Raw genomic sequence first — 14,292 nt, forward strand, 5'->3', positions numbered from 1 at the left:
CCCTTTTTGTGCCTCATATTAACGATGTGGGGAAGAGAGAGAGAGAGGGAATATATAACTTAGTTAGATTTGGGAAAAATACATATTCTGTTTTTTCTTCTGCCTTTTTGCTACATTTCATGTCTGCTGACATGCACAATGGCACAAAGCACTACTGCTTCAAGAGCGACCATTGCAAGTCTTTGTAGCAATTTTTATAGGAAACATGCAAATACAGTCATAGTATGAAAATTCTGAAGTACTTAAATAGCAACAGTGAGCACGGGAGTCCCTGCTTAAAGCAGGCACTGCGCTGGGTCCTGCTCCTTGCTGTGGTGTTTGGCTCCCCCCCAACACACCCGCCTTTCCCTTCCAGCGTCAAGAAATAACCAGAAGTATATACACATCTATTGCTGTGCACCCAAAGAAGGGACTGTGGCTTGGATAAGTATTGCTTTTCATTAAGTGGAACAAAGTTCAAGAAGTGAGAAAAACACTTTAAAAAGAAAAAAAAAAAGGTAAAAAGCTCAGATTCCATGTCTGAAGTTGAGAAACCTCAAAACGAGCCACGTTTGTTCTTGCTTTTAAGACATGTACAAAATGCCATTTGGAGCCACACAACCTGATGGTTCTAGAAGTCAGAGAAGAAATCTTGAGGGCCCAAGTGAATAACAAAAGGTGCGATGCTGAGAGGCTGGCAATAGGGACTGTCAATGAAAAAACCACCTACAGTGGGAAAAGAGCAGAGAAGCAAAAACTCCGTGTTAATTTCAGCGAGACCGGCTGAAGGTAAAGCTCCATTTAAATTTCTCTGCTCTTTCAGCTGCAAGTGGAATTTTCATTGTAAAATGGGCACTTTTAATTCTTGGACGGTATTGAAACATCTAACACTTCCAAGGTTACCACTTTCTAAACAAAGAACTGACAGCTCATTCATATTTTCAGTAAAGCAGAGAAATGTAAAATATGCAGCAAGGGGGCAAGTTTACAATGTGGTTAGTAACTCCCAACAAATGACAAAAAAAATAAAAAATGACTTCTATAAATCATCTGAAATGACTGCCATCATGTTGGAAAAGAGCATAGCGCCCTCCTTGTTTCTGAAATACGAACAAGTCACTTGGCTTGGGAATGTTCATTGTATAGAATTGGTTCAGAGAACATTTTGATTGAAATTTTACAAAGCTGGGGATTAAAAAAAAAAAACAAACTACAAACAGTTGCCAATCAGGGGAACTCCAAAAGGCGGGGGGGGGGGAGCGGAAAGGTGTGCAGAGGAAAGATTCCTTTAATGAATATTTGATTAACAAAAATGGGCTTTCATCAGCCATGCTTTTTCTGCTCCGTGATGGCTTCCTTTCATCCATAGGCCAGCAAAACATCAGTGATTTACGAGCCCCGCTCAGTTTGAGTGCGTCCCCAAGACCCTGCTCTTTGTTTCCACACTAGTGCACGGATGACGACAGGCTCACCACCCCTCCTCCCCACATCCGTGGGTTTATTAAAGTACCACCAGCACCAAACAAAAGCAGGAGCTATGGCAGAGGGAAACCGTTTCAGATACAAACACGTTCCTAAGCACAAATACTTCGCTTAAGAAAACAGCTGCCATAATTCCAAGAAAAGCAGCTTGTGACATAAGCCGCCCCTTATGATGCTTTTCTGATATTTCTGTCCCTGTAACGGGGGGGAGGAGGAGCTTTACGTGGCTTTAGGCGCTGGGCTTACACCCTCTTCAGACGTAAAGCTCCCGCTGCCGCAGCAGCATCCGTCCGGGCACAGAGCAGGAACTACAGCGAACACCCTGGAAAGCACCGGGGAGGCCTGAGCAGAGCGGTGCAGCCAACAACGCTGCTGATGCCTTAATAAAGGCTCCTGGAACCCCTCCGGAGAGCCCACAGCAGCTTTACGCAGAAGTCTACAGCGCGGAGCTGGGGCCTGTCCTGGAATTCCGGACAGGAGCACCCACTCCTGAGCGGAAAGAGGAGCCTGGGGTTCAAGCACCCTCTGAGAGAAGTACTGGCCTATGGCTGAAGTGTGTCACTGTTCACAGCAGCACTCAACAAGAACGGGGACAATTAAATAGCGAGTTTTCATGGGGACCTTGTTGCTGCTTTAGATTCTTGGAAATGTCCGGGGGAAAAGGAGAAGCCTTTGGTTTGATACGAGATCGACAACTGAAATGCTTTCTGGAGAAACAGTGGATGGAAAATCAAGGGTGGGCAGACAATCTTAAAAGTGAAGAAGGCCACAAGAACAAGTGCAATTAGTTTTTTGTTTTGGTTTGTTTTTTTTTTTTTTGGTAAAAACAGAAAAGAAAGGAAAACAAGCAGCTTTTGAGTTGTACAGAATCTGACTGTGACGTTGTTACTGTCGTCCTTTCTCTGGGCAATACGGACTCAACTGTGTATCCCTGTGACTGCGTAACGAGTCCTTCTGTGGGAGCTTTTGTTTAACACTTAATTCACAGAATGGAACCTACTACAGAGAGACAGTCTAAGATTAATTCCCTTTGTTTCGCTTGGTTTTCAGTATTTTGTGTACAAGTGAAAAGCCTTTTGGATAACTACGACTGTGTCTAAAATCACAGTTACAGTGTGCTGATCTTAAAGATTATAAGGAAATTCGGGTACTGATGCTTAACTATAAAAAAATAAGCTAAAACAATATTTTAACCCATATTGTACTAAGTTTATTACACACCATAATATTTACAAAGTTAAATGTTAACTGTAAAGTTTCTATTGTGTGGGTTTGGTGTTTTGTTTTTTTTTTTAATTTTTAATTTTTATTTTTTAAAGAACTACGCCCTGCGTTTAATAACCCTACGACAAGTACAGGTCATTAGCTGGATCTGTGTGACTGCATTAGGAAACAGGCAGTACTCTTGTGTTACAACAAAACAGTTTATTTGTGATCAGTGTTTTATACTCTATACATCCTTCACAAATTTAATTTTACATAATCGGATACTTCATTTAAAACGTAAGATTTAAGCTTCTAGTTCTTCCCTATAACAGAAGGCTGGTATAAGTTATTTGAAAATGAGGTAACAATTCACAGAACATTTTTTTCAAGTTTTAGAGAACTAAATTTGCATTTTGTTAAAATCAAAAAGTAGGAAAAAGATGTTTCTTTACAAATGACTTTGCTCAAGTATGTGTTCAAAGAAAACAGGATAAAAAGGCTTTTTTTTCTTCTAACATTCTGTACTGTACTGTGGTGTTCAATCAATAGGAATTAGCTTCTGCCATTTGCTAAAAGAATGAGTAGTGGGGAACAGGATAAGTTGGGAATTTCATAACTGGTAACAGAACCATTCTCTTGGGTAAACCTACAGAGAGAAGAAAGGGAGAGGACTCCAAATAAGTTCGGTGTTCCAAGAAAGTCAGATAAGAGCTTACAGTCGTGTTCTCATTAACCTTTTCCAGATCAGTCAATCAATGTGATTTTAGGGTGCAGAGTCCCATCAACAGTAAAACTTCAACACTTTGCACTATTTCAAACATGGTCAGCTTAAAGTTTGCTTTTATTTTTGTCCTGGTTGGTAAAATTAGGGTAAGCAATAGTCTCAGAAGTATTTGGACTTGAAGCTCTGCTTCATAATGTTTATGATAATTAATCTCTACTACGTCCTTGTGTGTTCTGAGTTAATTTCACAGGCCAGTGACAACTGCAGATGTTCTAGGCAGGCACTGCTGTGCATGAGAGAGCTCACAGGGAAACTCTTCAGCAGTTCTGATAAGCATCCAGGTAGGTCAGCCAAAAATCAGGCACCTACAGTAAATTCTGCACCTGCTTCTTTATTCTGCATTTCCTCTCCTGTATTGAAGTGGCAAATCTGGAAAGATTAATATCTGCCCGATTCCATGATTATTACAGAGTTCTTGTGGCCTCGCAAACTTCTGCACAATTAAATGTTTGGTTGGTTGGTTGTTTTTAATCTTGCCTATTTAAATTCTAGTATTGAACCTATGTATCCATTTAGAAATCACAAAGCAGCAACAGCAGGTATTCCAGAGCACCAGATGATCAAAGTGAAGTTTCCCAACATGCAACAGCTTACAAAGGCAGAGAGACATGTTTACCTTACAGCCAAAAAGCATTATCCCAGTACTTGGCATCACAATCATAAGACATTAAAAACAGAAACTCTTTATGTGAAAAATGGGGGCACTCGATTGCACAATGCTTTGAAGTCAGTGATAGGTCACAAATTCATGGCTAAGTGATTAAAATCCAGCACCTGAAGGAGGCATCGTGAGAAAAACCACCAAACGGAGGGGATGGATGAGAAGCGCAAGAAAAGCTGCACGGAAAGTTGGTAACAACCATCCTGTCCGTCAGCAGGGAAAGGGTTCCCTGGCGTCACCGCGTGTCCCTGCCTGTGAGATACCGACACGCAGGCGCCGCTCACCGTGGTTACAGTCAGTGGCCACTGCTCGGAGACAACCAAAGGGATTTTTTACAGATCCGTGGGATGAAGCAAGCCCTACCCAAACCAAACTTCCTTTTGCTTTCCCTTGAGAAAACACGGAGCTGCTGCTCGTGTAACGCAGCGCAAAGGCTGGGACTGAGTACGCTCAACGGGACGGCGCTGCTGCCAGCTGCCGCCCGTCACAACACCCGGGCAGCGGATGGGGCAGGAGTTCCAAGGGAGAATTCTGCAGGCTGAGAGCGGCCCGCGGGCACGTTCTCCCTCCCCTTTCCGCTGCAGGACCAGTGGGTCCCAGCCAAGCAAAGGGAACGTTTCCAGTACAGCAGCAGCGTTCTGCCGCTGTTAACAGCTCGTACCTCTAAAGCAAAGTCATGAAATCAGTGTTTCAAAAGATAAATTTTAACTTTCATAATGCTGTCAGGGGAGTTGGTACTTCCCAAGCTACACACGTTTGAGAGGAACGAGTATTACAAATGCTACAAAAGCTAGAAAAGTAATAGAAAATCCCAGGCTGAGTTGCCCACGTGCCAAACTGCAGCCCGTGAAACGTCCGGCACTTATCGCCTGAGCAGCAGCTTTCAGCCTGCGGTGGGAGAGGCCGCTGGGACTGGTGCTGGTGGGCTCCCCTGTGAGCACCAGGACATATCACTGACTCCAAAGCGCTTTGCTCCCATTGCCACATAAACCTCATTCAAAGTAACCAAAAGGGCCGGTTAGAGGTATGCATTGTTAGTCCAGCGGAACAGAAGCCGGTGGGTAGGGAGAAGCTGCGTTAAGAAAAACCCTTCCATCATAGCTCTCCAATTATTAGTTTATTTTACAATCTTCATGGAACCAGTGCTTTGCCAGCCTAATACCACTATGTTTCTTAGTAAAGAGCCATGTGGCAAGTGACCACGTCCTAAGCTTCCTTGCAGTCTGTCTGCTAACAGAATCGGCTACGCACACACCGTGCTGCTTGTCCCAGGCAGCAGTGGTTGAGTCTGCGGGGTCGGGGTGGCCGTATGTGCACAGAGACTTTTACTGTATGGAGGTTTCACAGGGTTGGCAGCATTAAGGGAGCTTTGTCCACGAGCCAGTTACACTTGGGGACAAACATTTTGCCAACGTGACTGCAATGCCATTTATTAACTGTTGGTCAGAGATGCTGAAATAGGCCCTTCGGTAGTCTTTGAATGGAGCACAGATTGGCTGTAAAGAGTAAGAAAACTACTTCCGTTGGGTTTCAGTATGAAAGGGAACAGGCAATTAGAACAAGCGGTCCTTCCACAGATCAGGCAAAGCATAGGCAAAAAAGCTACTCCAACCAAAAAAGAACCACAAGGTTATGGCATAAAAGTGTTGTTGTCATGGTTTAAGAGCTTTAATCTCTTTGAATTTCTCCTTGGACTGCCACATTTGGGCTGCCACAACAGTTTCTACATAATTTCTAACTTGTTAAGTATTGGGCTATACATACCGTAAGCCGGCGCGGCTGTACTGTATCCGTACGGTGCTCCATAGCCTGCAACAGAGACAAAGGGAAGGGTTTCATTTCCTACAGCACCTGAAGACAGACAGCGTTTGCACACCAACACGCAGGGAGGGACCCTTTCTGGTACATGAAGCACAGAAAAAAACCAAATTCACACCAATACACATAAATGTTGCTGAAAACACTAAAATCCTCTACATGGTGGCTTGAAGCACGAGCAACCCAATGACTTTCTGAAGCCTCAGCAACAAGGAGTCAAAGTCCGTATTTCATTTCCTTATCACTTTCTTTCAGCTGAAGCCCTCGAGCCTGTACTGTCAGAGCACGGAGCTGGCCTGATCCAGTCGGACATCCCATATTCACTATGTTCTTCCTAAAATACAGTCCAAGGCAGAGAACAGTCATTCTCCTTAGCTTCCATTATGAGGAGGGGAATGCCGTGTGCCTGTGGCAGATAACACATCACCATCAGTGAAGCTCCTGCAAATTCTGCTTTCTCAGCCATTTCTACAGACATGAAGTTTCACAATGCACCTCTGAACACTTAGAGGCACACGGAGCAGTTTCTTTCTTTCCAGAGAGCTGAAGCATGACTCTGGAGTGAGATAAAAAGCAACAGTGGTAATACCAGTCCTGGTTACTACATCTCAGTGGTTCCTGAAGGCTTTATGTTCTTTTTTTTTTCCTGGTGGGATCACTTGTGTCCATCACAAATAGATTTCTGAGAAGAATGGGATGGAGAGAAATAATCTGTGAAGGCCAAGGCCAATAAAAGCTTAACAACTACAGCAACTGGGAAATTAAACCCATTTCTGGAGTAATTCCATGCTGGCAAGAAGCACGCCCCTGGCAGGTTAAAGTGTCTCATAAATGACTCCTCAGGCAGAAAGACAGTTCCAAAAACAATGTTAACAGCCATTAAAAATGAATTACCAGGTTTTAATATTTATAATTACATCAACACACAGGAACAATGAAGACGACACACTGTCAGCTGTGCCAGGAAGCGAGTCTACCAACCAACAGGGTTATGCTGTTAGCGTGTGGGAGCTGCTGAAGGGTGTAATTACAGCTCACGCTGCAATCTGAAAACCTGAGCACGAGGAATAGAAGTTTTAATTTTTGGAAGCTGTTGGATTTGCTTTGACTGAGGAATCTCCAGCATCTCATGCTTACAAATTTCTGATTCTTACTCTCAGTAAAAACAATGTCCAGATTCCCTTCACGTCACCTGCAAGCCCCTGACATGCTGTGGAGAGTTGCAAAGAACAATGCAAAGTTAGGGGAATGAGAAAGTGAACGTTTTTGTTAAAATCTTGTGTTTACATTTTGACACCTTGCGCTCTCTATGCCTGTCATACCAGAAACAACAACCTGACAGTATTTTGTATCAGCCAGTAGGAGCTGAGCACTTCAGTTCTCCAGGCTGGAACAGTTTTGCTTCCGATGGCTGCAAACGTGCCCTAAGGAATCAGCAATGAGCCACCCTGACTAGTGACTCACCTGCTCTGCGTGGCAAGCACCAAGGAGAAACGTGAGCCAGAAGGCCCCTGGATTTCAAAAAGATGTTTCTTCTAATCAGAACGGTGCAGCAGGGATGAGGAAAGAACATCAGCCAGAGCCTGAATGGAAATTCTTCTGTGGTTTTTTTTTTTTTGGCCACCACAGAAGCTACTAACGGTGCTGCACAGCGACTCCTGAGCTGCCAACCTCATCTCCACAAGGGCTTCCTGGGAAAACCACTCCTAACGCTCAAGGGCACGTGATCCAGGAGGTTCTTAGCTAGGAAGAGAGTTTTGGGAATTGTGCCATGGCAGTGAACTATGAAGATGACATATAATAAAGCCAGGAAAGCCATTATGCCCATAACTGTCTGCTCTGTGCACACTGAGCTTCAAGCTGTACGCTCGTAAGGACAGGTACCGCCAGTTTTTCAGCTCTTTGATTTATTTAAGGCCCATGAACTCTCCCTTCTGCTTCGGCTCAGACGATCAAAGCTGAAGAAGCCTTTAGCACAGACTGACACACCCCAGCAGACAGAAACTAAGCTGTGCTATGAGAGTCGTGCCTTACCCGGTGTTATGTATCCAGTAGCAGCAGCTGCCCCGACAAACGCCCCTCGTGTTAAAGCACCTCGTCCTCTGCCTCGAACAGCCTGCACTGCTGCAGAAACAGCTGTATTGACAACCCCTTTAGTCTGCCCAGAGTAACAAAAAAGAGCAATTCAGAAAGTGAAAGTGTTGCTGGAAATACAAGGCCATCTGCATTAAATCACCACCTTTTAAAAATCCCTTTAAACATGCTTGATGCGCCAGTCGTGTTGCAGGCGGAGCACAGCCTGGAGAAGTGCTGTCCTCACGGACCTGACGGACCAGCACCTCTCTTTGTGCCTCCTTTTCTGCTGTATTCCCCCAATATGGGCCCAACTATCAGATTACACTGTTATTCTACAATACTGACTATAGAAGAATAAAACCAGAAACCTTACAGGTGTGCATAAAACAAGAGACTGAGATCACTTGCTTCCTGCAGAAGTTCCTGTATCGTAAAACAACCCAGAACTGCGATAACAGAGTGGTCTGAGAAGCAAATAACAATTCTTACCTGAGGAAGGATCTTCTTTTTCTTGTTGTTTGCTGCATTAGGCCCAGAAAACAGTTTTTCAAGTGCTGCTAATGCAGCACTTGCTTTTGCTACTTTCTTATTTGGGCCTGCACCTCTGAACTTCTGCCCATCTACTTCTACCTGAAAATTAAGACATGAGGTTATGCCTAGTATTTATCCTTAGGAATGCCGTGCTGCACCCGCTCATCGTCATGTGCCATCTGCAAAGAACTTCAGTAGTGTAAAAAAGTAAATCCTCAGTGTTTTATGTGACAAATTTCTATTGCTTCTAGATTATGAAGTTGATAAGGGATACCTAAGTGATCCTGTGAACCATTATATCCCAGATATTAAGAATCTGGAAACAAGTGCAATTCGAAGAGGACCAGTATATCTATTTGATATGAATTTAACCAAGATGCTTGAGCTTCTCAACACATAAATGATACTGCTGGGAAACAAGGGGTTTAGGAATCACTTGAGGCTCCCCTCATCTTTATCGACACCTTATATACGAACATCTTTGCCCACACTATATGTACTCTGTTTAACTGGAAGGGTACCTCACACCATTTTAGAGCCCAGTGACTTCAGAGGCAGCACAAGCAGATGAAGAAGAGAAATCATTAAATGAGTTTACCCTCTGCTACAGTCACTCCAAATACCCCTGGCAAGTTGGCAAGAGCAGATTCAAATCGAGTCACTGACATGGCGTTACCGAGTATGTTTTCAAAATTTGCAAATCAGGTATTTTTGTCAATTGTGGCTCTTCGACTTCCCTCCTCCTCCTCACGTCAAGACATGATGTAGTTTGGGGCTGTCAGAATCCATTTTTAATTCTCACTGTATTTTCCTAAAGCATAAAAGACATTCCTCTCCCCAGTCCAATCATCACAGCAGCAGTAAGAGAGAGGAAAACCTGAAAACATCCCCACCATTGCAAAAAGCAATACAAAAAGTCTGAACTGCAGCAGCAAGCAACTCCAAAGACGAAGCACTGTTACTGAAACCACCTGCCAGCTCTGACTCCGCTTCACTCACCTCCATCACAAAGCGCTTGTCGTGGCTGCCACCTGTCTCCGAGATGAGCTCGTACTTGAGACCTCTTCGTTTTTCATTGAGCTCCATCACTGGGTTTTTGCCACTTGCTGTGAGTATGGGACCCTGAGTTCTTACCTAGGGAGACATTTACGGCGTTGCTTTAGAGCCCTTCTCTCTTCAAAAGGCAGACAAACATCTGCAGCTTTGTGGCTTACGGTGCCACGTGGACGGCTGCTTAGGGAACGCCGGCGTTATCCCTGAGCCAAGCCCCTGCAACACCCTGCTCTTCCCAACACCACGCCTCTCGGCAGCCTTCCCGGGAGCGACCTGTACAAAGGGGGCACTGCCTGGGCTTCGGCGCAACATGCCGCACGAGAACAGCCCATGGAATGCCTCTGCTCTGGAGAACAGCAGTGGGCAAACAGTCTGTAAAACAAGTCACACCTCTTTATTTCTGTTGGTGAGAGCTACTGGCCTGGTGTCTACACAACACCGAACGTTACACCAGCTGCACTTGGAATTTCAGCCCTGAAGGTATCCAAAGCTGAAGCTGAGGCCGTGGTGTCGCGTTCCTTGAAATCGAGGGCTTTATCACTGACAGGAGAGATTAGCCTCCCAACCCTGCACACATCTCTGCTGCTCGATCTAATTACGTCCTGGCACTACTGAGCTCTGACGGAAGAAGTCTCATATCCCGGGTCATGTGTTTCAGCAGAAATATCTGTAACTGTGCGGGACGCAGGGAAGGCAAAGCGGAGATCTCGGCACACCAGCAGATCCGCCTGCGTCAGAGCGCGCTCAGCTACAGACACCAATGACTGCTCGCTAATGAAGAAAAAGATGATTAAGGGATCAAAACAAAGTTTTCAAAAGCAACGTCTTATTTGGGATAAAGACCAGGAGTCGTAGTATCAGGACCTGCCCTTTGAAAGCAAGTGTCTCAAGTGTAAACACAGAAACTCAAAGTCCTGCAGCTTGGGAAATACATTGGTCATCTCAAAATATTGCCCACTTCTGTGATAAAATATAATAAACGTGTATTTTAAAGGAAAATTAACAGGTCAGTTTGTTGAGTATGAAATACCCCCATTTCCTTTCCCTCGAAATGTCTCAGTGGACTAAATACATGTGATTCTGCACTCTCTGGAAATTAAGTGGCTTCCGACTGAAGAAACCCAAGTTTTAACTCGTTGACAAACATTTGAAGAACAGAACAACGACTTTTATCGACAGCACCGACCCCCCGCAGTCCTGGAAAAAAGCGTTTTGACAAAAAATAAAGCAGGGATCTACAGTGAGTTATCGGTACAGCCCCCAGAGAACTTGCCACAGAGCTATCAGGCAGGCAAACCAATACACAAATTAGAGCTGTTACTCAGTCTTTACACAGGATTCTTCTCCAAAATCCCTGGTAATAATTACAAACAGTGGTCGAGGATCTCAGGAGCGACACCTAAGCATAATTTTAAAGTCTCCTGGTTTCTCAATGGTGGAAAAAAAAAAATTCTGGAAATACTTTTAAGAAAATATCTAATCAGTACTACAGACCCATCACAGCTTGATTCCTGAGGACATTCAGCCAAAGTTCCTAAAGTTACTGAAATTCTGTCCTTTGAGGAAGACTATTTCCCACAAGTTCAGTGAGAAAACAAGCACAGCATGGTCCTTACAGCACCTGACTTCAGCTGCAAGTGCCAAAGTTGGCAATACCTGTCCCAAAGAGTTTATGGCCTCAGGAGGACAACATCGCTGCCCCACCTTAACCTTGAGGAAAGGAGGCACAAAGCTCAGTTACTTGTCCACAGTGACAAGAAGTCTGTGGCAAATCTGAGACTGGAAACTCGCTCTTCATTCCTCATCCACCACTTGAACTAAAATGCCATCCTCTTCTGGGAGGAAAATAAAAAAAAAACCACACACCAGAAAACAAAAACCCAAAGCCCACACCTCTCCACCACTTCTACTTTTTAATGCAATACTCACCTCTAGGGTAGCGGAGGTGTCAGCTGTGGAATTTCCAGTATTATTGCTTGAGATTGAAGACGTTGTTTCATTTTTACCTTCAGTATCTGATTTTTCATCAGAGCTCACGCACTCCACATCTGCATCAAAACCAGTTGGATACCCCATTGCTTGTAAAACCTACAACCAACCCACATGAAATTATCTGTAAAATAGGCAGCAGCACAGAAACACAAAGCTGATGACAACACAACAGAACGTCCAGCACACACTTAGCAAAGGCAGGTTGCTTAGAAATGTGTTTTCTCCTGTGCTGAAATGGAGAAAAACACAATAGCAAAGGGGAAAATAGTTCCAGGTTTCCAAAAGTGGCATCAACACAAACAGAAATTTTAGTCTGAAAGACAGCAGTTACTCTTGAGCATCATTCACCATCTTGAAAATTCCTTGTAAAATAAGAGATTAAAATTCAGAAGTGCATCCGCTGCATGACACCGCTGAACAGCACCATCAGGAGATGGTTTTGCACACCCTTTCCCCCTCTCTCCAGGTATATGGGCAGATCAGGACTCCCGTACAACTGAGGTACATTTGGCTGCATTTTCAGGGCTTCTGACTTCAAAAAGGTCAGATCTAGAAACTGAAATGGTCACATTATTCCCTCTTGTAAGTCTCAGAAAGCAGGGCCCGGATTTGCTAGGGAAAAAAACAAAAAGAAAAGCTAGTCTCTGCCACAACACCCATTTCCTCTTGGCTGGAATCAGGGATGTTTTGAAGTGTAGCCCAGGATTTGTATATATATAAATTCAGAGAAAACAGCTGAGTAGGCACCAGCACAGATCTGGCTGACGCAGAGAGGTTCAAGGGCAGAGAAGTCACAGCTTTTCAGGGCAAGTTTTGGTATTTTGTTGCTTTTTTTAAAATGACTGCAGGGAGGGAGGCAAAATAAAAGAACGAGGCAGAAGGTCTGTAAGCACACACATGCAGAGAGCTACTTTTCCTGGAGGAACAACACATTCCCACAGATACTTCTGGACACTTTGAACTTGAAAGCACAGAGGACAATGGGATTTTCAAAACTGAAATCAAAGGAAAGCAGAAAGTTGTCAGATGAAGCTTCTAAAAAGGAAACTCTTGTTCAAAAAATGAAGCACGGAATGACAGATGGGCTTGTTCCTATCAAGTGCAGTTCTATGGAGAGGTTCTCTTTCACAGGAATTGTCTGTAGGAAACTTTCATTTCTTCCCAGAAACCCAGCAGGCTTGGTCTGCTTTACCAGTCTGAACTGTCCTCGTGCAACACAAGGACGTTCATGTGGGGCGTTCAGTCTATCACAGCTTTGCAGACCTAAGCTCTGACGTGGAGACCAACCTCCAGAGTGACCTGCCAGGGTAACCGGTACCTGAATGGCACCAGTCTCTTACAAAAAACTGACTGGGGACCAATTGTTTCTGTACACTGTTTAACCCGGTGTGCAAAGGTCCTCTTTGGACACTGAAGACAGGAAACAACTCCATGTTTCCAGGAGCTCACAACCCAGGAATGGACACAGAGAAGGGAGGGGAAAAAGAGGGAGTCACCAACATGCCATTTTCAAACGAACAGGAGGAAGGAGGACAGGACAAACAGAACTTAAGCACCACATTGAATCCAATCCGACCTGCAGAGCCCTGGAAAGTTCTGCCTCCACACTGTCCCTCTCCTCTACTAGTATAAAATCTGTGATGCTCTTTGAACCGTGGCCAGCTGTGTTACAGTACATAGGTGGTAGCTCAGCTTCATCCAATTATTTTTTTTTAATTTTGGGGTTGCATGTTACTACTTTTAACCATATTTCATACTCTTTGTTCCAAGATCTGGGTTTAGCACATTACTTCAGGCTGCCTTACCTTCACTGCCACATGGAGCTTGGCTGTTTTCTTAGAAGGTCCTGATGCTTCGTATGTCGTACCGTCAACATCTACAGACATTGTGAAGACTGGGGCATGGACCGGACCAGACTGTGACAGCAGCTTATACTGAAGCCCTGGCCTGATTTGGTTCAGCCTCATCAGAGCATTCATGAGATCTATTGCTTTACTATCTAGTACTAGTACGAGATAGTAGAAAGCGGGGTGGGGTGGAGGGGAGAGAAAAAAAAAAGAGGGGAGATGAACAGCAAAATGAAACCGTTTGCATTTCAGTGCATTCAGTCTGTATAAAGGAGCAAACCACCCCTCAGCCACTCAGAGGTTGAGGACAGCCGTAAGGCTGTGAAGTCTTTAATAAGCCATTCTACTTTTGGGTAACAACTCTAATTACTCATTTTTTTTAATATTGTTAACACGATTCTTTTGCAGTTAGCTATATTATTGCTGGCTGCTATAAAAGGACTAACAAGTTCTATAGGAACCAGATCCAGAACTGGCACCAAAGCAGCACAATGAAAACAGCCCCCAGAAGGGGCTGGATCCCGGCAGTGCTGAGACTCCTGGTCTGTGCACGTACGCAAGGTCGATGTTTTGTAGTTAAGGATTTTATTTTCCTTGCAGGAGGTCTTGAGAGACCAACAACTAGCTCAAGAAGGGGAAGAGTGCAAAAAGGCAAATCTTCACACAGCAAAGTCACTGCAATACTTCAAAAAAAACCCACAGTACAGGGACATTATCAATAAAATATCTCAGCTGCTTGGGCAACATAAATTTTACTGTAATTTGATGGGTAATCCCATTTAAAAAGGCAAATCATTCAGTTAGTAAAACATGCTGGGGGAAACTCAGATGCACAGCAAGAGATGTGTTTGACATTCTGAATG

At 44.2% G+C, this 14,292-nt stretch overlaps 1 protein-coding gene across 6 annotated transcripts in view; it reads right to left on the reverse strand.

The window, feature by feature from the left end:
- Positions 1–551: 551 nt before the first annotated feature.
- Positions 552–14,292, reverse strand: part of STRBP (spermatid perinuclear RNA binding protein) — a 56,796-nt gene continuing 43,055 nt past the window's right edge. For 5 of the 6 annotated variants that reach the window (XM_086625019.1, XM_086625015.1, XM_086625013.1 and 2 more), the window contains exons 12-18: positions 13,388–13,587; positions 11,520–11,678; positions 9,537–9,671; positions 8,496–8,636; positions 7,965–8,088; positions 5,877–5,921; positions 2,903–3,313 (exon numbers count right to left, since the gene is read on the reverse strand). In XM_086625019.1, coding sequence (XP_086481145.1) covers positions 3,237–3,313; positions 5,877–5,921; positions 7,965–8,088; positions 8,496–8,636; positions 9,537–9,671; positions 11,520–11,678; positions 13,388–13,587 — 881 coding nt within the window. In that variant the 3' untranslated portion in view covers positions 2,903–3,236. Of the gene's footprint in view, positions 706–2,902; positions 3,314–5,876; positions 5,922–7,964; positions 8,089–8,495; positions 8,637–9,536; positions 9,672–11,519; positions 11,679–13,387; positions 13,588–14,292 lie in introns of those variants that run through there. The other variant, XM_086625014.1, reaches the window with a different exon arrangement.

The sequence above is a fragment of the Tauraco erythrolophus genome, chromosome 22 (assembly GCF_009769465.1).
Source record: "Tauraco erythrolophus isolate bTauEry1 chromosome 22, bTauEry1.pri, whole genome shotgun sequence".
NCBI lineage: Eukaryota > Metazoa > Chordata > Aves > Musophagiformes > Musophagidae > Tauraco > Tauraco erythrolophus.